At 43.0% G+C, this 22,343-nt stretch overlaps 2 protein-coding genes across 3 annotated transcripts in view; one reads left to right on the top strand and one right to left on the bottom strand.

The window, feature by feature from the left end:
- The window catches only part of NKAIN4 (sodium/potassium transporting ATPase interacting 4), a 50,731-nt gene extending 48,943 nt beyond the window's left edge, over window positions 1-1,788 (top strand). Inside the window, exon 7 of the mRNA XM_086474662.1 lies at window positions 1,761-1,788. Coding sequence (XP_086330788.1) covers window positions 1,761-1,788 — 28 coding nt within the window. The remainder of the gene's footprint in view (window positions 1-1,760) is intronic.
- A 5,266-nt stretch (window positions 1,789-7,054) lies between these two features.
- Window positions 7,055-14,232, bottom strand: BIRC7 (baculoviral IAP repeat containing 7). 2 transcript variants are annotated; one of them, XM_086474888.1, is made up of 7 exons: window positions 13,713-14,232; window positions 11,430-11,529; window positions 10,111-10,192; window positions 9,964-10,009; window positions 8,755-9,003; window positions 7,754-7,825; window positions 7,055-7,257 (listed from the first exon to the last, which is right to left on the bottom strand). In XM_086474888.1, exons 1-7 carry the CDS (start codon window positions 14,230-14,232, stop codon window positions 7,055-7,057), a joined length of 1,272 nt encoding a protein of 423 aa, XP_086331014.1. The 2 variants fall into 2 exon arrangements, with proteins under 2 accessions (XP_086331014.1, XP_086331015.1); XM_086474889.1 differs by having other exon boundaries at window positions 8,785-9,003.
- Window positions 14,233-22,343: the final 8,111 nt, after the last annotated feature.

Here is a 22,343-nt window from a genome sequence, read left to right as displayed (position 1 = left end):
CCTCACAAACTGTCAAGTCGGATGCTGTTTTTCTTTAAAAAAAAAAAAAAAGCCAACAACAACAAAAATCAACCAACGGTTTTGTATTGTTGCTTACAAAGGCGTGATTTAAGTATGCTTCATCTTAATTAGCACCTCCAGCACTTACACAGCAACAATGATATTCTATAAATGCAGTTATTTCTATTTCAGGTTCCCTGGCTGCTTTTGTTCTACATTTCATTGACTCCAGGGGGGCTTGGTGGTGGTAGTTCCTATTTCAAGTCACAAGCTTAAGTAAAAGAGACTCAAATTATCATGAAAAGATTGTTCCAATTGTTCTGGAAGTTTTACTGCGTTAATAGAATTACCCTAACCTCACTGCTGCTTACCAATCACAGCACTGCACTGATTATTTAATAATAATATATTGGGAATCTTGACAGAAGGTATGTTAAAAGTCTTCAGTGCATGAGTTTCTGGGTCAAAGTACTTTGCCAAAGAGTAATAAATCACTTATTGAAAACCAGTTATTCTTCTGAGGCCAAAAGAGGACATTTCCAATGAGTTTTCAGGAAGGAAAGGCTGAGCTCTCACCCCCTAAAGCTCAGATTCAGGGCCAGCCTGCTTGCACCACTGTCTCCCCTTAAGCAGCACAGGGCAGGACATCAGCTCCGGGTTGCTTTTGTTCTCGTTCACTTGTAGTAACAGAATTCTCATCATTTGAGGCAAGGAAGCATTCTTGCACCCTAACTGTGAAAGGGTTAACCAAGCCAGCTTTGACTTTTGTGACTAAAGCTGTAATCTCCAAGTCCCCTGCAATACCTGCCAAGAGGGGAGGAGGCCCAGATCATCACCACCATTTGTCTGCGCTTCCTGCCTCCTGCATCCGTTCAGTCTTTTGACATCATTCTCTGGATTTATTTCAGAAAGCAGCGCTGTGCCATCTCAATTATAACGCAGAATAGTCTCAAAGCATGATTTTGTACATGATTTAGTGCTAAATCAAGAATGTGCAGGATGACAGGAGGCAGCCTCTATTTATTTAAAAGGCAGAGATGAGCAATAGATCTTCCTGCCTTTTAAGACTGTATTTATAAGGCCAAGCAGTGAATTGCACAGTTGTGAGGCTCCAGTCCGTAATGCTCACTGTGATCTGGCACCCCAAGTACTACATTAACAGCTTAAGAGCCAGATTTCACTGATTTGACTTGCCTCAGATCTACCAGTGGAAAGGGCCATATGGTAACATAGGGTGTGACTTTTATCAGACACAGACTTCAGTATTGACAGGGCAGCAAGAGGAGGTATTGGTTAACTGAATAATCTGAGGCTCCAGTTGGTGATTGCTCACTTTAATACTCCCTAATCAATTCTTTTGTGGTGCACTGTCTGCTAGCCGTAGGCATGAGGCAGCTGTGAGCATGCAGCATTAGAGGACTAGACCCCATGTAACAGTTATCCACTTATAGGTTGAAAGTAGGTTCTTCAACACACCAACTGACAGGTACCAGCACACAAATAACATTCTTCAATTCAAAACAAGCAAAATCCAGACTGAAACACTGAGGGAGAGAGTGGGGGGAAACTCCTTTAGGATTGGGTCGTGTCCGTCCCGTCTTCCCCCCCAACTTCCTCTAAACTTTGTTTGATAACCAGAATACTTTACAAAGGAAACTTTTGCTTAAACACACACACACAAAAAAAATCTCACTTTGTTTTGAGGAGAGAAAAAAAAAACAACGCACAAAACAAAACGCTTTGCTTTTCTTTCTAGGTAGACTTTTTCCCAAACAAACAATTTACTGAATATCAACATGAATTTGCAAACTGTTTTGATCAACCTGAAGCTGCATGTTTAAGAGGTGATGTTTCAGCTGAAAACATTCACTCATCTTTACTGCTGGCTGCAAAAGTAGATCTGCTTATACTGCTGCATCTACACAAAAAGCACATCACCGCAATTTCAAGAAGCTACTTAATTCTAGAGACGAACCCTAGCTTTTAAAATTCCTAACCAAATCCTATGCAGCTCCAAATGCTGAGGATACATAGATCTAACACTGTGGCTCATACCTGTTCCTTAGTCTAACTGCAGTATATTCAGGTCTGGTATCTGCATCGCATTCTTTCCAGACTTGGAGATTACTTAACGACCTTACTTCTGAGCTCTCAATCCTATTCCTCATCTGTAGTCAACCATATTTAGAAGCCCAGAACAGGAAAAAAGAAATTTGTCTTCATTATTTCCACACCCTGTGTAAACAACTTGGTACTTGCTCCACACTGATGCCCTGCCTTCGCTTTTTTTCCCCTGCTACAGGCCTGCGTAAGTAAAGAGGAGCCAGAGGATGGATAAACCTTGCACTCCACCATCAAAGGCGCTGCAGGAAACAATCCCCTGTGGCCTGGATCTTTGGCAGAGGAAATGCAGGATGGTGAACTCCATTCCACTTTTTTGTTCCTTGTCTTCTTTTCAAATGCAATGAATGTACATTGAAGAATGGCCACGCAGTTGGTTTTTAATTCTCCAAGTGCCCTGACGAACCATTCCTACCACAGGCTGGTGGTACCAGCCCATAAATGGCACAGGCCTGAAACCTCAGGCTGAACAAGTTCACCGAGAGCCTCTCTCAAGAGACAGAGTTGAAGTCGGAGCTGCTTCCTTGCACCATGGATCCACGAAGAAGGAAGCATTGCCTAACACCCTGGGACATTTCACATGTTCTGTAGTTAGTTTCTTCCCCTTCTCCTTTCCCTCGTTCCAAAAGCAGCCTCAGTCCCCTAACACAATTTCACCTCCTTCCTGCCTGTATAGAACCAGGCAGGGGCTATTTACATTTCAGTTATTTAGGCTTTTTTTTTTCTTAAGTTATAGATGAGACCTCTTCCCTTCTTTCCCCCACCCCTCCCTCCATCCAGGATTCCCTCCCTCTTTCTCTATTCTTTAGACATGGCCTTAGCAGTAGGCATTTCTCCTGGATTTCAGTGTTCTGTGACCTAACTCCTATAACACTGAACAGCTAAAAACTAGTACAAGCACCAAGTCTTTACTCAGCATGGAGCTTAGCCCCATTTCAACATGCCAAGCCATTCTCAGAGCAGCTGTAGCTTACTCTGGGTTTACCCATCTACATTCAATTAACACTGGTGTAGCCATATACACAGCCGAAACCCACCGCAGGACACTGGAAAAGGCCTAGTTCTCCATGGATCATAGATGGTTTTGTACCTGCCTTCTTCACCAAGCAGCCACGCTTATTCCAGGCACAAGCCTGGCAACATCCTGATGAAAGGGACAGTTTTGAGGGGAGGGAATGGGCTGAAGGAAAGGTGGAACATAAGTGTAATTAAGTTGCATTAATGAGCTGAAGCAATTAATTAAAAAAAAAAAAAAAGCAAACAAAAAACAATGTCAGTTTTGTTAGCTACGTCTCCCAGCATGTTAAGTGTCGAGCAGAGAAAGAGCACTTGTCAGCCATCCGTGGCATTCTTTGCCTGGTACGTTCCAAGTGCTGTTGTAATTCTTTATTGTCTTGCCTAATCTGTTTGAGATTACTTGGCATTTTTGAGTAATGCTTTTCAGAAGAGTCAAGCTAGGGAGGGGAAGTGTGAGGGAAGAATTAAAAAGAAATAAAAACATTAAGTGCTAAGTCAAAGACAGAATGATGCACCTTTCTTTGTTCCGTTTCAAAGAACCTAAGCAGCAAAATCCTTCTCTATAAACCCGAAAGCATAAGCACTAAGAGAACATTTTTTGTTTCTGTGCAACTTCCATTCCAGATACCCGCTGCAACCTAACATCCTCAGGTCTGATCAGCCACAAGTAAAAATGTTGTGTCTCCTGTAGGTATTTTTCCTTCTTTCAGCCAGTAGAAGCTTCTGACTGAGCAGAACAGACAATGGCCAGTTGCTGGTTTGATACCAGTTTCATCATTTGAGGGAGAAAAAGCTCAACCCTCTTTCAAACAGCTCTGCCTGACAAAACATTAACTACCTCCCGTATTAATCAATACTGTGCCACTACCAAGTTAATAAAAAATATCATAGTGGAGCACAAGCTGCTGCACCATTCAGACAGCAGGCACAGCAGCGTGCACACACTGTCTCTTAGCATTTTCTCCATCTTCTTTGATTCAGTTCATTTCTGTGTTACACTCATTCCCCCTCGCCCACCTGCTGTTCCCTGGAGGGGCAGAAAAAGGAGTGGAAGAATGCATATCTGCTAGTCAATGGGATAGTTCCATGAAGATTTCATTTATTTGGGGCTTTTGAAATTAGCCTTCCCTTTGCTCATCAGAAAACAGTCACTTTACACTTTTTGGTTTAATACAATTTCTTCTCCTCAGAGAGAAATGCTGTCCGTCAGATACCAGCATTCTTTGTTGGCTTTGTTCGAAAGCAACCAAAATTCAGCACAGCCGAAACATTTCACTAGCAGTTTCAGGAAGGAATTCTTCTAGATGGCAGTATGAAGTCAGAAGGAGGTCTTTGAATTATTTCGATGTCTGCATGGTTTTTAACACTATACCTCTCAAACTGACCAAGCCTTGATGCCACGTTTACTAATAAAACTGATCAAAACCACTTGCCAAGTACTCTAAAGAGACATCAAACTATGCTCTTAACAGCATGCCTCTTGACTTTAATACACACTGGTAAAGATCAATTAAATACAAGTGTGATGACCAAGTAGCTTCTTAACTACCACTCTATGCTATGATGAACACAGGTAATTAAGTATCTTTTAATAGAAGTAAAATAAATGTCCTATAACATTTACTATCAATGACTGCCATAAATCACACACACACCCACCCCCAACAAAATCAGAAGAAAGAAAATAAGACAAGCTACCTAGGATCATACTCCACACTTAATTACCTCTTCTAGTTTTCATTACCAGAGCCATTCATCCTTCACACACTGACAACCCTTCCTCCTGGTCTGCTTGTGCTAGACCTGCTCAAAGAACTAAGGTCAGGTAATGACCCTGTTCTGTGAGGGACTCGCAGTCGTTTCCATCTCCAGCGTGCTGTGAGGGTATGGAGGAGCTGAAGGTTTTGCTCCAGGGAGTTCCCTCATGTCCAGGTTAGGAGTGCCCTCTATTGGGGATAGGCATCCCGTGAGATACTGCTAGTCAAAAAACAGTCCCCTCTTTCTAAGGGACGTCTTCCCTTAGAAAAAGATGCTCCACTCTTCCAGATGTGGAAAAGCCACAATTTTTAAAGTGCTAAATAAAAGAAGCCCCAGAAATAGCTGGCGTATTTACAGCCTCGTTGTTGATGCTCAGACTATGTTCCAGCCACACTGAGCTAAAGTTTAGGAGGAAATAACTATTCCAACACTGAGCTGGTTTACACTCGTAAACCCTCAGATTAGCACATTTACTTAAACTGTAAGATTTTGCTGTTACTTACAGAGGCAAAATAAAGCAAATGACAGCTTGGACCCAGACAAAACACCTAATTTGGCACGGTGGTGCAATTCTGCTCCCTATGAAAGCTGCTGTCTGGCAAAGACCCATCAATTCCTCCAAGAGTTGGCAAGTTTAAATTGCTCAACTAGTAATCTCTCTCATCTTTGCCAAGAGCTGCAGTAATATTACCTTCTTCTGAAGGCAACGATGAAGAGATCTGCCCTCCTACATGGCCCAGGGATAACTGACACCTTAAAGTTACTTGGAGACAAGCCTATAATCCTGGAACCAAACAGAAGCAAATGCAGAGCCACTGCTTCACTCTCTGCAGATGTGTTTAAGAGCCATGTACCAATACTGCACATTGAGTTCAGATGCAGAATTATTCCCCACTTACACAGCTTCAAGTACTGGGTCCTTATCTTCCTGCAGCCTTACCCCTTCTTTTGCAGTTAACAGAGCCTGGAGGACCCACATGCTGTCTTGTGAATTCCAAAGGAAACCAATTGCTGGTAAGAACAGTTGCTTCTCTCACTCATGCCCATGTAGTACTGAAGGACAGAAGTTCAAGTGATCCACAATCTGATCCCACTCCAAGATCTGAGGATACCACCACACCCCCTCCCCTAGTAGAGCATTATACTAGAATCAGATACTCATACCTCTGTAAGATAAACAAAAGAAAAAGTTTTTATTCAATGAAAAAGAACAGTTAACTTTAAAAAACATATTGGTTTTCCCCTGCAGTTAACAAGCTATAATATTGACAAAACTTTCTCTTTTTGGCTACAGATAGAAGGTTCCATTTAAAATAATCATCATCAGTTTAGCCAGCAAACAGAAAGCCTAAAAAGGTAAATTTCCATAGTTATCTTCTAGTAGGATGGTACCAAACAGCCAGGGAAGAGGCTCTGTCAGAAGCTTCCATGAGATCATCTAGTGACCCTGACTATCAAAGACCCTTTCACCTTCTGTCTAGGGAGGTCAGCTGAGAGTAAAGAGGCTGGAGACCCTACAACAGGCCAGGCTTCTCAGTCATGTTGATATGAGTATTACTGAAACATTCTGCCAATTGTGGAAAATTCAACAAGGGGGAGGTGGAAGACAGCATAGAGCTCAGAAGAAAAAGCTAGATTCTCCTTCCCCCCACAATACATGGCTGCTGAGTATTCTCATCTCAACAGAAAGCATTTTGTATAAAAATACTCCCATTTTGACTCAGACTTACTGAAGGAAGCCATCAGCCCTAGCAGAATAATCTCTGAACAACTGCTAAATGAGAGAAAGAGAACCAGAGACAGTCTACTGAAAACAGCCCTTGATTTCAACACAGAGCAGGGATTCATTTGAGAATGCAAGAATTTGGAGAAGGAGAATCTCTGTCAACAAAAGCCTCTTTTTGGAGGACAAAAGAAACTAGCAGAGTTTTTCCTGGAGCAGTCCTACAGCAAGATCAGCAAGAGTACAGCAAACCAGCAACCCTTACTAGAAACACTGTGCATAGAAGGCACATGTAGTAAGTTTTTCTACACTTACGCCAAGCTACCCCGCAAATAAGACCGCTCCAGCATCAAACTATTTACTTATTTTCTTCCTCTGCTGTGGCATGAACGAGTTGTATAGTTGCATTATCTCTCCCCTTAGTCACATCATGGTTCAGGACATGAAAGTCCTCACACTTCCCCGGATGACTGCTCTGCAGATAGGACACAATCTCAAATTGAGGGCACAATCTCCACAGGCTACCAGGTGGCCACAAGGAACAAACACAACAGACACATCTCTGTCCATGCACACTTTGCACATCCTTTCCTCTTGCAGGCGTCGGAGCTGTTCTTCTGTGCTCATCCGAGACTCATCTTTACCAAAAAAAGAAAAAAAAAATAAAGCCCAAACTGTTAGTACTGTAACAGCTCTGGAGTGCCAGTCCAGTCATCTTAGGAAGTCACCCTGCAACTTGCTCATCATTTTGTTTGGACTAACTGTGAAACGGCAAGAGTGCCTCTCAGGCAAATTTCATCTAAGCTGATAAACTACAGCTATTAGAGACTCTGGCTCAGCTACACAACATTCAGCATATCTACACATGCTGGACTGAGCAGGGACAGAGATCAACATCTTTTTACTGTAATATGTAAATTATCCTGATAAACCCAATCTTCTGTATAACAGTCTGCTTCACAGTGGAACTCTAACTCCTGAATAAGGGTATCTGTTCAGTTACCATTCAAGCCTGCACACATCCCCCTTCAGGATTAAAAAAAGATGAATGAATATAATTATCACTGATACCATTACTATAAAATCATCCCTATTATGCCTAGGCTCAATTTCACCACCGTCAGCCCAGTGCACCTGATTCCTTTTGTTGCACAGATTGCATTTCTTCTCTTGAACTTGACGTTTCAATCTCTCTCTGAACAGCATCTGTACAACCAGGAAAGAACATGGCATTAAATGCTACCCCTTTCCTCCCTCTTCAGACAGTGCTGTTTAAATAAAATGAAGTATCCTGGATTTCAGTAGCCTCACATTAAACACCTCTTTACTCCACTGTTAACTTCACGCACTCAGCCTGGTGCTGTCTGTGGTGCTTTGGTCACTACGTACGTTAATCTCCCTGCCAAGACACATCCACATCACGTTGTCTCCTCAGCAAAGCTGGTTTATCTATCAGACAGCAGGAGCCATCAGCTGCTCATTCCTGCTCCTGTGCTACTAATAAATGACACTTTTGGCTTTATGGAAGTCTTTCCCCCCACCGCCCTTAGCTAGAGATGGCAGACTGTGATATGGAGACAGGAGCTTTGGAAAGCAGGCTCGCTACCAGAGGAAGCCTGTGTGGAACTGCATCTGCAAATAAACCTCACTTGGCAAACAGACTCCACAAAACAGATAACACAAGACAGACATAGGTAAGTTAAGGAGAATATATTATCCAAATGAACAAGTATGGCTATTTCTGATCAAGTCATTGATTCAGTTTTCTATAGGCTCGGAGGACTTGTCCATCCTAGAAGCCTTGCTCCAGACAACTGCCTCTGTCTGCGCTGGATGTGAATTTGCACACAGGCCTCCACATTGTGCAGCTGTCTGCTACTGCAGGCCTACAGGCAGCAGTAAACATCAAGGAGAACTACACCACGGCCTGTTGGAGGCAGATGTAGTTACTGGTACCCTAGTCATCACAGCTCCTTCAGGATTCTTTACAGCAGAATCTCATTCTTCTGCCTCTCAAAGGCAGGCAGGCTTGGGTACATTACTACTCTAATTCCAGCCTAGGAAGAGAGAAGGCAGACCTGCAAGATGCTCACAACAGTGCTCAAAGTGAAGTGAAGAAGAGGTTAAAAATCCACCAAGAACGTGGGTGCGCAAGTCAGCCATACCTCTGCTTTCCTCTGTACTGCTGCTCTCTTCCCAGTCTGGCTGAAGCAGATCAGAAATCAGTTCAGACTCAGAAAGGTAGAAAGTCCCAGACAGCACGTATTTATTCTCCACCAGGTTAGTCACCCAGGTGGGGTCAAAGCCCATCTGCAGGACATTCTGCACTATGGTAAACTGATCCAGAGAAGGAAGAGCCTGCAATTTCCAGTTCCTCAGAGGATCTGTAAAGCAGTGAGCAGATACTTTACCAAACAAGGCAGAACTCTGGGCCAAGAGTATGCCACTCCCTGAAGCTGTTATATATAAAATGGCATTAATATATTCTAGAACATTCCTCAAGCTATCTATATAGCTAGATCAACATCCAGATTTACAGTTTTTACTTCCAATCATAATTCACAAGAAAGTAATCGAGAGCAATTTCATAAAAGCCAAGAGACTAATTTTGGATGGTTAATTCGACTCCATCAGTGAACCAAGCCTCTCATGTTTGGCCCCAGTCCAGAATCCTTATCTTTGTTTTCACATCCCAGAACAGAAGTCTCAAAACTGCTTTCATGAAGATCAAGTGGAACATCCCAATTGAAGTCTCTCCTACCTCATAATCTAGCTCAGCCATTTATCAGTAAAGACAGAAGTGGGAAATGCAGCTGGCAGCCCATTCAAAGGCTTAAGTCTTTCTTAAGCTCATCCTATTGGATAGGCTCTTCAAGAAAATGAGAAAAATCAAGTTTTCCACAGTTATGGGAGCCAAATTTCACCTATTTAAATTTCCAGGAACAACTGATGAATGGGAATAGGTCCCCAAGTTCAACACTTTCATGAACAACTAGACCCCCTAGCTGTTCTCTGGTCTCCTATCAAGTATGTTCAAAACGCTGTAGTGTGAAAGACTCTACAAACAGACAACAACATCAAGAGCATGGACAAGTCAAAGGAAGGCTAGGCAGGCACCCAGAAATCACACGATTATCCAGACCAGCTAAATGTCTCTGGTCTTAGACTAAGAGGTCTCGTAAGAATAAGCCATTTTGCTTCTTGTGCTAGAGACCATTTCCAAAAAAAAAAAAATTTAAAAAGTGAAACAGCTCCTAGAACATCGAAACATCTCACAAACACTATGTCTACAGACTACACCACTTTCAACAGAAAACAAAACACGGTGTAATTACAGCACTGACCTTGGGAAGCAGGGGAATCTTGTTCAGACTGATCCCAGGAGTCTCTCTGAAAATGTCACAAGACAGTCACAAAAGAGCAGCAGGCGTTCCAAGCTCCCCCCATCTACCAAATCCCCATCCGCTATACACAAAATATTCATGACTCACTGGAGACAGCAGGGTGCTAGAAGAGGACTCATGAACACTTCTAACAAATTCTCTCCCCTTTGACCGCAATAAAAATTCACACCTATAAAGCAGACAGATTTAAATATGTCAGTACAGGATCTCTCAAGTGAAAGCAGCAATAGTAGTTTGAATTTTAGATGCAAAGAATGCTATCAGGTTATGAACAAATTGCTGTATTCATTAAAGAAGAGGGAGTATCATTGCCTTTTTTCCACCCCCTCCTTGCACAAAGGGCAACAGCAAGAGGCTCATGATTCCCCCCATCCTTAATTTAGTCTTCAGGTTTGGCCTGAGATGAGCTCAGTTGCAACATCCTTTGGACCGGATCACAGAAAAACAAGGTTTGCAATATCTTCCTTTTTGTACCTCACAGTAGTAGAAACCAAAGTTGTTCTTTGATGTCAAAGAAACTGATTTTAATTGAAATTTAGATGGCGAATTCTAGGTCAAATTAGAAAATCTCAGGTCTGAACTGTGCTATTCTACCTGAGCTTGAACATTCGGTTCTGCTTTTAAAGTGTGAGAGGGTCTAAATATTTAAGCTTTATCACTTCTATTTGTACAGTTCTTGTCCAAGAACTAGTTACAGCTTAGACAACCATCACCAGTATGTTTCACCACTAACACAGAACACTTCAGTGCTAGATCAGCCTTTGGAATAGAAGATGTGGCAATGCCCGAGAAGAAGCCTAAAGGGACTGAAGCCGACTGCCCTGGAGTCAGCTCACTATTGTAAGGGATAACATATGCAGAGACACCAGCCACACAACTATTTTTTGGGGAAGGCGGAAAGGGAGCAACAGGAGAGGAGAGGCAGTTGAAGATACAATGGTTAGGTTTTCAGACCAATCTTTGGTTCGCCCACATGTGAGGGGAGAGTGGGAGGAAGGCACTTTTGGAAGACACTACAGACTAAGCAGCAGACCTAGAAATAAGTTTTCTGTCTTGACCCACCAGTAGCATCTGAAGGTGGTCCCTTGCTGTGCAGTTTTGACCTTGAGGATTCAGAACCTCTCTCTTGAGATTTTGGGGATTTCCAGAAGGTTACAGGCTATTGCAACAGCTTATGCAGTTAAACATGATTGAACATACCTGACTAGCTTTTCACAGTTACCTAGCTAGGTAGAAAAACCTAGAACTCATCTTCTAACAGAGCCTGGAAGCAGCACTTACTACCATTCATTCATCTCTCAACTGGGAGCACTTCTGTCTTATGAAAGAAGAAATCACAACGTGGGATGCACAGCATATCTTTCGGTCTTGCTACAAGGGATATTTGTCAACAAAGACTGACTTACCCTGGATACCATTTGGCATGTTCCCTCCAAGGATCATCTCCAAATGACCAGTTCCTCACACCTCCATCACAGTAAAAACACCTCACCACATCATCTTGTCCTGCAAAAGACATTGAGAGACCATTTGACATCCAACACACTAGATGCTCTACTAGCCCTGGATGAGAACCTGGAGAAATTTAGCACAAAACACAGGCTACCAGACAGAGCGGATGAGCACACGACGATTTACCAACACCGTTCAAGCTGTACAGGGGCAGGAAATCTGATGAGAGTTTGAACTCCCACCGCTGCGGCTGGTTGAGACAATTCCAGAACTGGGTCACAAGCTAACAGGCAGCATACATGTGAGCACCACAGCTCCTACGTACACACATACCTACCCAATCCCCTCTCGCCTGCATTTAGAGTACAGCCGTATTTAATTATACCTACAAATACACTATTTCCTAGCCATAATCTGCCATAACCAGCAGCAGGCAGAGTCAGATGATGTGTGCAGCCTCCATCTCATAGGTATAAGAATTTGCCACAACATGGTCCCTTCTACTGGGCTCCTCTTCACAGAAGTCCCAGGGGAAAAAAAGCCTTAAAGCCAAACACAGTTAAGAACTGCCTACAAATACCCTGCCCTAAGCACTACGAAGCGATGTCAGTAAAGGCTGTTGGTGAGTTTGGGTCACAGACATGATCTTCCCAATGCTCTCACGTTAGAGCCCTGCTTGGCTTAACTCAAGCGTTCAGGTCCAGAGTTCTCCTGCTCAGGTGACCGCAGGGGACTGCCAGGTCAGACCGCTGCTGCCTAATGAGTCCCCAAAGTAAGTCTCTGTGACGGGCTCTCAAACAGCTGCTCGGCAAGTGATAAAACAAGTCCAACACAAAACACACAGGTTTTTAGCTGCAGACACTGCTTTATAGTTTATTCTGTGTTCCTGGCCACGCTGGTCTTCTGTGTGCCTTAAAAATTAATAAAAAGACAGGAGTAGCAGATAAGCTAACATGCCTAAAATGGTCTTCCAGTTAGGCACGCACGCACGCTGCTTAGCCCCTGCTACTGTGCTCCAAGTAGACAGGCACAGATTCTTAGTAGTAACTGGATTTATAGCAAGATCCAGCTCATGCAGCATGAGTGAAAACCTTGCAGAAGCAGGAAGACATACCAGCAAACTAACCAGTCGCTTCCTCCAACTCAAGCTAAAAGAACAGGTCAGTTCAGACAGACATTTCTATATGCATGTCATTCACCATGTTCCATTTCAAACTTTTCCGCATATCACAACATTTAAGGCTGTTTTTTTTCCCCCCCTATCCCCATCTTTACCACAAATAGTACTTAAATAAGTGGAGAAAGGGGCAATTGAATTTTACTGCAACAATGAAAGCATGAGGCGTTCAGGATGCACAGGTTTGTTTCTGCTGAGGGACCTTTAGTTTATGGACCCTGCCTGTCATTTCCCTCCATGTCTCAGATTGATGTGTAAATACAAACCAAACAGATTCCTTCATACAAAAGTTGTCACACTTGTAACACACAGAAATATCACTACATTATTAACTTTCAAAAACAGAAGGATCCCCTCAATATTTAATTACAGTCAAGCATTAACACACTGTAAATATTTCCTCTGGTTGGTCAATCCAGGGAGGAGTACCTCTTCAAACCTATTATCTAACCAGAAAAGCCTTTTCAAGGGGAAGTAACAAAGTTATATTGATATTCACATGTATATGATAACAAAAAACATTGCTTAGTTTCCTCAAAAAGAGTACCACCTTTTTTATTTCTGTATTACAAGCCCAGGGTCCTCACAGCACCAAGCCACAGGGACAGCCAAATGGGCTGACTACCTGCAGCTTTCACTCAGATTTGGGGTTGGTTGTTTTTTTTTTTTTTTTAGGAGAAAGCTACAGTGCAAGACAGAGCTTATACAGAACATGGCATGCCAAGTGAGTGCCTCAAGTCCTCTTAGAAATGCAAGTAATAAATCAGCTCAATGGATCTAAGAGCACACACTTCTCTGCCAGCGAAACATCCATTTAAAACATGCCACTTTTTCCATTCTTGCTAGTGAGGGAATTGACTTGCTAGTGGATCCGCCAGTACCCAAACAGGAGTTAAGGCTGAAGTGAATTCTGCACAAGCAGCAAGTCAAACAGCTAACGGAAGGAGGCAGCTTCTAGTTACACTGCACATACTTGGAAGTATTTGTGCAAGCAATAAAACACAGCGACACCTTCCAAAGTTAACTTGAAGAGTTTAAAATTTTTCCCCAGAGTACCTACCTGTGTAAAAGAATCCTGCTCTAGCCAGCTGCTCAGGATGCATGTCAGTATACTGCGGCCAGTTCTGAAATGTAGATAGTCTCATCTCCTCTGTTACCATCTCTGGGTATTCCGGCTCATTGGGCAGGGCTGTCTCCTCACTGTCTATCCCCTGCAAAAGACTGAGGAACTGACCATCTACAGTATCAAAGATTTCCTGGAGAGGCAGCATCTCTTGGTTGCCAACATCCTCACCACAAATGAATCTACAGTAAGGGAAAAACTTCAGGTGCTCTGCTGCTGGGCAATCGCCAGGTGCCCAGTCCTTCAGGACACCACCACAGCAGAAACACTGTACTTCGTCTCTCGGACCCACAAAGAAAAAGCCAGCCTTGACCAGATCTCGAGCAGACACCGGTGAGGTGCCTGGCCACTGCCGAAAAGTCCTCAGTCTCCTTGCTTCGTTCCTCATGCTGGGTTCAAACACCCGGCAGCAAGCAGCCCCGCGCTCGGCCTCCTCCGCTGGTGTCATGTCCCCCATGTTCTTGTCCTGAAAAAGAGGATGAGACAACCCAGAGCAGCCAGCTGGATTCCCGGTGTCAGGCTGCACACGCCCTGCGTTATTTGTTCCTCATCCCCGTGCATATTCCGGAAAGCTCCTGGTCTTGACAAAGCTGAGCTTGTTTTGGAATTGCAGCCCAATCAGAGATCTGGTGCTTCTGTACTTTGCTGTTGAATTTTTGCTGAGTCTTCACTAGTGTCTGAAGGGAAGAGACTAGCACTTTCTAAGCCCCTCTGCCAACTGACAGGAGAGACACTTGTGGTAACAGAGAGTGGAGGGGGAGGGCAAAACCTGTGCTGCCTCCCTTGCTCAACCAATCCAGCTTTCAGCATCTGATCTGTGTGATAATTCCCCAGCCATTTTGCTCAGCTTTTCAATCAACATTAAAGAGACTCTGCTTTTTTTTTTTGTTGTTCCCCTAAAAACAGATTTAAGAAGGCACGCCATAACAAAGTAGAGAACAGCCACACCCAAACAAATAATGTCTCAGTGTTCATTTTGCAGCTAAACACTACACAGGATATCCGTAGATTTTTCAGAACCTTATTGTGCTAATTAAATAGTGAGTATATACAAATATCTCCACAAAAAGAGAACTTCTCCAGGGCACAATCTGAAGTAATGAGGTCCAGTTTCTATAGGGAGGTGTCCTTAAATGAAAGATAAGGCATTTTCTGCCTGTGCTAGTTCTGTGCAAGGAGAGGGAAATCAAAGTTACCGAGTGTCCACTTATCCAAGCCCTCATCCTGCTTAAGGTAAGAGACCTCACCTGTGCAAGGAAGCCAAACCGCAGCTCAGCTGCTGCTTCTAACACTTTCTATATGGCTGGAAAATACACTTTCAAAAGGTCATACAATTACACAGCTGATAATCAGGATCAATTTAGCTACCCACTCCAAAGGAATCCGGAGTGAAGTCGCTACACATGTGGCCAAGTGGTAGATGCACTCAAATCTATTTTTTTTTTTTTTTTAATAAAGTGCCCTGAAAATCCCTTCACCACCTAATTCAACAGGTCAATTCATCCCGAAGAAGTGCTGTCCACTAATTATCAGAGCTAAGCACTCAGACCCAAAACATCAGAGGCAAATAGCAAATTAGGAAAAAAAATAAATAAAATATGTATATACACCCCCCCCCAAAAAAAAGACACAGTGTTTCAAAGCTGGTACACCACATTAAGATAATAGGTAAATACTGCAGTGCACCCTTTTGAACAGGCACACTGTAAAAAACAATCAAGCAGAGACCACCTGTATAGCAGCTACTTTGCAGTAAACACAGCCACAGAACCCCTTAAGAGGCACTCAGGCCAGCAGCACCTCTGAAGTACTATTCCTCTCAGTTAAGTGCTGCAGTACATTTAGGGGGAAAAAAAATTACAGGGCATTTTCTTGCAAGACCTGTAGCCAGAGTTAACAAATCCATCCCTCACAGGTACTACGTCTTCAGCGAGATGTTTAAAAGCAAGTTTGCTCAACCACATGCCTTTCACAGTAAAAGGCAGAGAGAAACAGAACATTCAACTAGAATTTTCTTCTAGAATCGTAATCACAGAAACCAGACTTGTAGGAAAAGAAAGCTCTGAAAGTTCATTGTATCAAACAAAGCACGGTTTCTGAAACAAAGTAGTTACTCAAGAACTGTGTCACTCATACAAAGAAAAATCCATACAGAAGTTAAAAAACCCATTAGTCACTGATACACAGCAGAATTTGCAAGCTAAGCAAACTTACAAGCGTGCAATTATTTTAGCCTGCACAGCAGATTTTGCTCTCAAAACACAGAGAGGCAACAGAGAGACTTGTTCACCAGGCACAGCTCCACAGTATCGCTGTTGCTCTCATCTTGGGCCCTCATAAAACAAATGCTGCTATTCTTCAACTGTGACAAACGCTGTTTTCCATCTACAAGGTGCCTGAGTTACCTTAGCCTGCTTCCACTTAGGAAGTACACACCAGAGCTTCACAGCAAACCACAAAAAAAAGGAAATGCGTTTTTCCACCTAAAAGGTTAACAGCTGAATCAAGGGGGTTTTTAAGTCAGAGATGCAATATAGGAAAACAAATACATTTATCTTTTGTTTAGTAAGAAACCCATTAGGGTTTACCTGCACTAAAGACATTGATATGCTCTGCTGAAGATCCATTAACTTGGTTCTCCACACCAAACTAATATTTTAAATAGTTACAACACCACTAAAAGCCAATATTATCCCTTAATCCAGTACTTACACCTACACAGCAATAACTTCCAAAGCAACATTACAGCTAGTATCGACAAATCCCTACAATTAACAGAAGAAAAACTAAAATGAGAAAAATTTACCTGCAATACACTAAAAAAAACCCAAAACGCTTCCAAGAACTTGAACTCTCACAACCACACAAGCTTCACCCCGCCCTCTTCTAGGCAACACAGAGGTCTTTCTCAAAGAAGCAGAAACCCTTCTCATATGGAAGTGACCCCACCTGCCACAGAGGCCATTTCTAATGCTTCATTTCCCCCGATTGGTTGGGTTTGTGCTGAAATTCTCTATGGGCTAAACACGTCTCATCTTTATAAGTGGGAGTCACCAGAGGAAGATACAAAGCTCAAGCTTCCTCTAGAAAATAAAAGTTTGGGCCCCTGAAAAAAGAAATAATTTTAAAAAAAACCCCACCCAAGCCTCATGATCTTGTTAAAACCTCCTGTCACACCAGTTGTGACAGCCTGACTGCCCAGACATAACAACGGCAATCCTCCTGTTTTGCAGTAGTACCTTTGCTCCCACACCCATGATTTTTTCTTTAATTTCTACCGATATAACAGAGATGAATATAATCATGTTCTAAAAGACTGTCCAGATGTAAGCTATGACATATGTCAAACACACTGTAGTCTGTCATGCATAGGCATAACAGCAGCTCCCTATCAAGAGGGTGATGGCCCTCTTAGCCCTTGCAGTCAGGCTGTGACTCTATATTAACTCTATATTAATTCTATATTAACAGTATTTCTGTGTCTTTTTCAACTTGCTCTCACACATGTGTTTTGCACTTTGCAATTTTTAAGAAAAAGTACCATAAAATGAACAGATAAATAGGAACAAGAATTCACTCAAGACAGCTTGAAGAGACTGCATTGCCTTTACTCTGGAAATAAACACTGGTTTGCTACCGTTGCATCTTCACAATTTGAAATCTTTCTATTCCTTTGCCTGCCTGCGGTCACAATTCGGAATGAAGAATTTTAAGGCTAGCTTTGAAAGATGCAATTACTTGAAAATGTGTTTCCCTCTACCACTTTTCTGCCTGAGAAGATGCACGCAGCTTATTCTGAACCATGTGCTTGACAAATTTTAAGTTCTCTGCGTTAACATAAGAACGCAGGTGTTTTGCAAGAGTGATAAATCAGGATTTTTCTTTTAAGGGAAAAGATCCAGAGCCCTTTTCTTACAGGCAAGCCTACACAAACATTTTAAATAAAAGAACAGTGTTGAAACTTTTTTGGTTTAATTAAATACGCACCAATGGCAATCCCTGAGCAATAGAGGGCAGTGCTCTATACCAAATTTACAGAAACTTGTCCCACACGAATGTCGTTCTTTTTTGTGTGTGTAATTAATTTATATGTAATTGCACATTAACTTTTGCTTCACAGATCCTGTTCTTTATAAGTCTGTATCTATTTTTGAAGAACGTACCCTAAAAATGTAAGACAGAGTTAATCAAATCCCTCTTACGGAGGCTGGCTGGGGTCTCTGCTGATGGGTTGCAGCGAATCACCCGTTAATAGATAAGAACGATCGATCGTTCTGATCTTGTGAAGCATTTTTACAAGCAATGACCTCATCTGGTACTGCTTATAACCACCTTGCTTCTCAAATGTGATCTCGGGAGGCACCGGGAACATGGTAGAGTCCTTGATTTGACTTCCTCGGAGCCCTGCCTTGGCCTCACCAGCAGCCTGCAAGCAGCTCTCAGGGATGCTCTCACGCAATGCCTAAGAAATCAGCCGATGGCCCGGGGTAGCACCGAGGCACCGTGGTGTTGTGGTAAAGCTGTACCGAACCACCCAGCCTCTACAATTCCACTTGTTCTAGGGGAGCCCCTGGGGTGACTGTTAAAGATGGAAAAGCTCAGACGAGCTGAAAGGCAGCTTCTAAGTTCATTTAATTCGACTGATTCTGGCAGCGATTATTGGGGTGGGGGTTTCTTTATTTTATGTAACATTCTTTCATCATGCAAGCTTAAAGACAGGTTTGAGGTTGGTTTTCTGTGGGGACACATTCATGTGATTTTGGGGGGAAACATTTCACCAACAAAGGAAAGCTCAGAAGGCCTAGTGAGACAACGGTGGCAGAGGAAGATGAAGCGGCACCAAGTCTGGTGCTAAGAGCAATTAAAACTAAGTCACCATGGACAAATGATGGGGTTTTATTTTAGCACATCGAAATTATGAAAGCAAATAACATAGTCAGTAATGTATTGTATGCAACTAATATTGATCTTTTTAAGCAACTGATACACATTTTAAGATCCTTTTCAGAGAATTAAGATGTCCTACTGAACTTCTGAAGGCTTCTTAAAACCAAGAGTGTAATGAACTAATGACAAACAAATGGGGGAATCAGTAAGCATCAACCAGGAGCCCAGGATAGATCAGTGATAACGATCAACAGCACCATCACCATGCCCCTGTATGAGAAATGCAGTAACTCCTACGCTGCTGAGCTCATTCCAAGCATAAATGGAAATGAATACTAGCCAGTGATTTGAAATACTCTAAGAAGAAAGGAATGTAAACACAATCAATCAAAAAGATGTTTGCTAATGCCAGCCTGATTTGGAAGGAAAGCAATAAATACAAGGGCCAGAGCATAGCTGGAGATAGCATGATGAAGAGCTTTAAAGGGCTAAAGTGACTGGAGCCCCCGGAAAAACTCCAGTGGAGTTCAGCATCTCTAACCTCGAGGTTCTACACAGCTGCGAGGGGATGAAGCTGGTCTGTGTGGTTTAGCTCAAGACGATTGTGCTTTCACCAATAAATTAAGAGTTAATCAAAAATTCCTGAGGAAAGAGGCTTTTATAACAGGGGGAAAAAAGGTATCAGCTGGCATTATGGAAGAAGCAAAGGGGCTGGGAACATGAAGAGAGATGCCATAGCTCGCCACTGCAACTGATGTGTAAGGGGGCTGGATATCAAAGACATTTATGGCACAATTCCTGTCCCGACTTGCTCAGAGCCACTGTTAACCACTATGAAGACAAAGATCCATTTTTCAGAATAAAACGTTCAGACCTTGTGACAGAACTGCTTTCCAGCCTGAAGCCGAGTAGACAAGATCGTTAAACTGGTAGCCGTACAAGTAGGTGATGCTGCTGTTTCTCCACTTAGGGCCTTGCTTGTCCTCTTCTGCCCCCTCCTCCTTGTCTGCTGCCCTTCGTCTTCCTTCACACTGAACAGCGAGCTGGCATCGTCCTGTGGCAAACCCCTGCGCTCTCCTGCTCTCCTGCGAGCTGCTGGCACTACGTTTCCTGCAACAGTAAAATCTGTGAGGGTGCCCGCCTGTTCAGGCGCCTTCCAGTGCAGCACTGAGGGACCAAAGCACATCGCTGGCTGTCGACACAAAACTCCAAGGAATCCATAAAACCAGTCCACTGTGGACAGGGAGCGTGACCCAACCCGGTGAATAATGACAAGCCACACTGAAAAGTGACTGGTCCCACCAGAGACAAACACAAAGTCATTCCCTCAGGGCAAAGCTCCGAAGTCTCGCTTTGCTTTTTCATCCAGCTCAAGGCTCACTCTTTCACCGTAAGGAGTTCTGCTGTCAAGGGGTCTGCTCTGCCTATCAACGCTTCCCTCGCTGCACCTTCCTCAGCGGATTTTTCAACAACAAAGAAGAACAAATGTAACACATTAATCATAAAAAATTATTTATTCCTCCAAGCATTAAAAATCATTAATTCAAGAAGCCTGGAAAATGTTGCTACAAAGTAAACACACACACTATAAATATACACTGCCAGAACTAATGCCCAGGTGAGTAACAGATCCATGTTTTGTTGAAGTCATTTCCTAAGGGTTCAAAGCTTTCAGTCTCCTTCCCTGATTCTTTCTTCTGGCCTCCACTACCACAGCATGTGATTGCCTCAAAACTTTATGTATTATAAGTTAGGAATAGCTAAAATGTAGCTTGCAACATGACTCACGAAGGTGCTTAGAATCAAATACTATTAATACACCAGCCCACAGGAACAGAACACAGTACGTATTGAAAGAAGAATCTGCAAACGCAGCAGATACTCAAAAAATCAATAAAGGAACTGGCCTTAAAATCGTACTGTGATTTGAAAGAAAAGCAAACTAACGCGGTAGCTCCTTGGAACGAGGGGAATTAAAGTGTTTCTGCCATTGCTACGTTTCATAGTTTCACAACTTCATGATTTCCGTGTCCAGCTGATTCTAAAAATCCTCTGTTGTAGAAGATGGTGTGGGTTGAAAACTGTTCAATGCTTTTTCACAAGGTAGCCGTTTGTAGAAAACAGTTTCTTTTTTATTTTTCTAAATGGCTTTTGGAGCTCAAAAATTTGGGTGTTACTTTTTCAAGGGTGATTTTTTCCTCTTTATTTGGTTTTCTACCCCTTCTTGAACATAAAACATCACGGGGAAAAAAAAGAACAAAACCAAACCCCACCCATTATTTGTTGGGGTGGGGTTTTTTTTTGTTTCCCACAACATTCTGAATACTTTAAAAAAAAGCTGTAAATATTCAGTGCTGCCCCAAATGGAATTAACTTCTTCAGTTTTCAGCAGATCCATGGGATATCCACAGAGCAAGCAGAGCGCTCAGGGGGGTGAGCAGCAGCACAGGCGTTAGGAATATGAATCACCGTTTCAGGAGAGAACTGTATGGCTACGTACAATTCCCACAGTGAGCATGGAAAACGTGAATGATATTCCCTTTCTGAGTTGCATCTGGCTGGTTTCCCCAAAGATCAGGTGTGCTTCTCTCTCCTCTCTGCTCCTGCCTCTCCCTCTCACCGATTCCGATCATTTCCCGATTCCTTCTGGTTCTGACACGGAGGAGCCTCACACCTGTGCTCTGTTCCCTTGGACACGCAGCCTCATGTCAACTGGGTGCCATGGCTGCTCCAAATTGTTCACGAACAAAACTCTTCAGAAGAGATTGCTGTCAGCCTGTGACTAATGCACGTTCCACCATTAATTACCTTTAAAGAAGGATTTGTCAGGCATTGTTACGCCTTTAATGGAGCTCATCCTACTTTTTAATTGGTGGAAAATCAGCCATCAAGAAACGTGGAACATCTGATTTTCCAATTAAATTCTGCTATAGTTTGGAACACGTTTTTATTGCAGAAAGATGTGCCTGGCTGCCTGAATATTGCTTGGATGACAGGCAGAAAGATCTATTCTTGAGCTATTCCCACTAGCAATCAGCTGTCTCCATGTAAATTGACTCGGAATAGGTTTATTTTGTCCAATAATCAATGAAAGCTGAGGAAGAAAGACAACAAGCCCAACCTGAAGGGCACCGCAAAAAGCTGAAGTGAGAAGTGGGTGATTGTATTCGAGTAAGCCAAGCCAGACCGACCTCACAATGTGATGGAAACGACGTGACAACAGCAGCGAAGAGCTGCCAGTGACGAAGGCCGAGAGGGAGACACGGGAGAGTCCTTGGGAGCAGCCACTGCTCAGCCGAGCTCCTTGCTGCAGCTTTCCAGCGACGTCGTCTTGCAAAGAACCGCACGGGCGATGGCGATGGCGGGAGGTATCTGTGCACAGGTCACACTCTGCATGTGATTGCCCTTCTCATGTTTTCACAAACAATGTGTCGGTGACACGAAAAACAGGAGAGAAGAACAGATACTATTTCTCTGCATGTCTGCTTTTATTTTTTGGCCTAAAATGATGGAAATTAAAACTGGATCCTTGCTTTGGTTACATTCCACAGGGGCACGGGGTGCAGGAGGGAGATGATTCCAGCACGGCAGTGTTCGATTTTACTCCCCTGCTCATAGCAGAGAGGGCTGCGTAAAATCCCTGTAAAATCTAAATCCAAAAAAACCCAAACCAACCAACAA

This window comes from Leptosomus discolor, chromosome 17 (genome assembly GCF_034619465.1).
Source record: "Leptosomus discolor isolate bLepDis1 chromosome 17, bLepDis1.hap2, whole genome shotgun sequence".
NCBI lineage: Eukaryota > Metazoa > Chordata > Aves > Leptosomiformes > Leptosomidae > Leptosomus > Leptosomus discolor.
Note: the sequence above shows the minus strand (reverse complement) of the source record. Positions and strands in the feature narration are given on the sequence as shown.

Coding starts and splice junctions, on each gene's coding strand:
- BIRC7 (XM_086474888.1), bottom strand. CDS start 14,232: ATGGGGGACATGACACCAGCGGAGGAGGCCGAGCGCGGGGCTGCTTGC. Junction 9,004..9,963: donor AGATTCCCCTGCTTCCCAAG/GTCAGTGCTGTA, acceptor ACTGCTTTACAG/ATCCTCTGAGGAACTGGAAA. Junction 7,258..7,753: donor TGTGCAACAAAAGGAATCAG/GTGCACTGGGCT, acceptor TTTTTGGTAAAG/ATGAGTCTCGGATGAGCACA.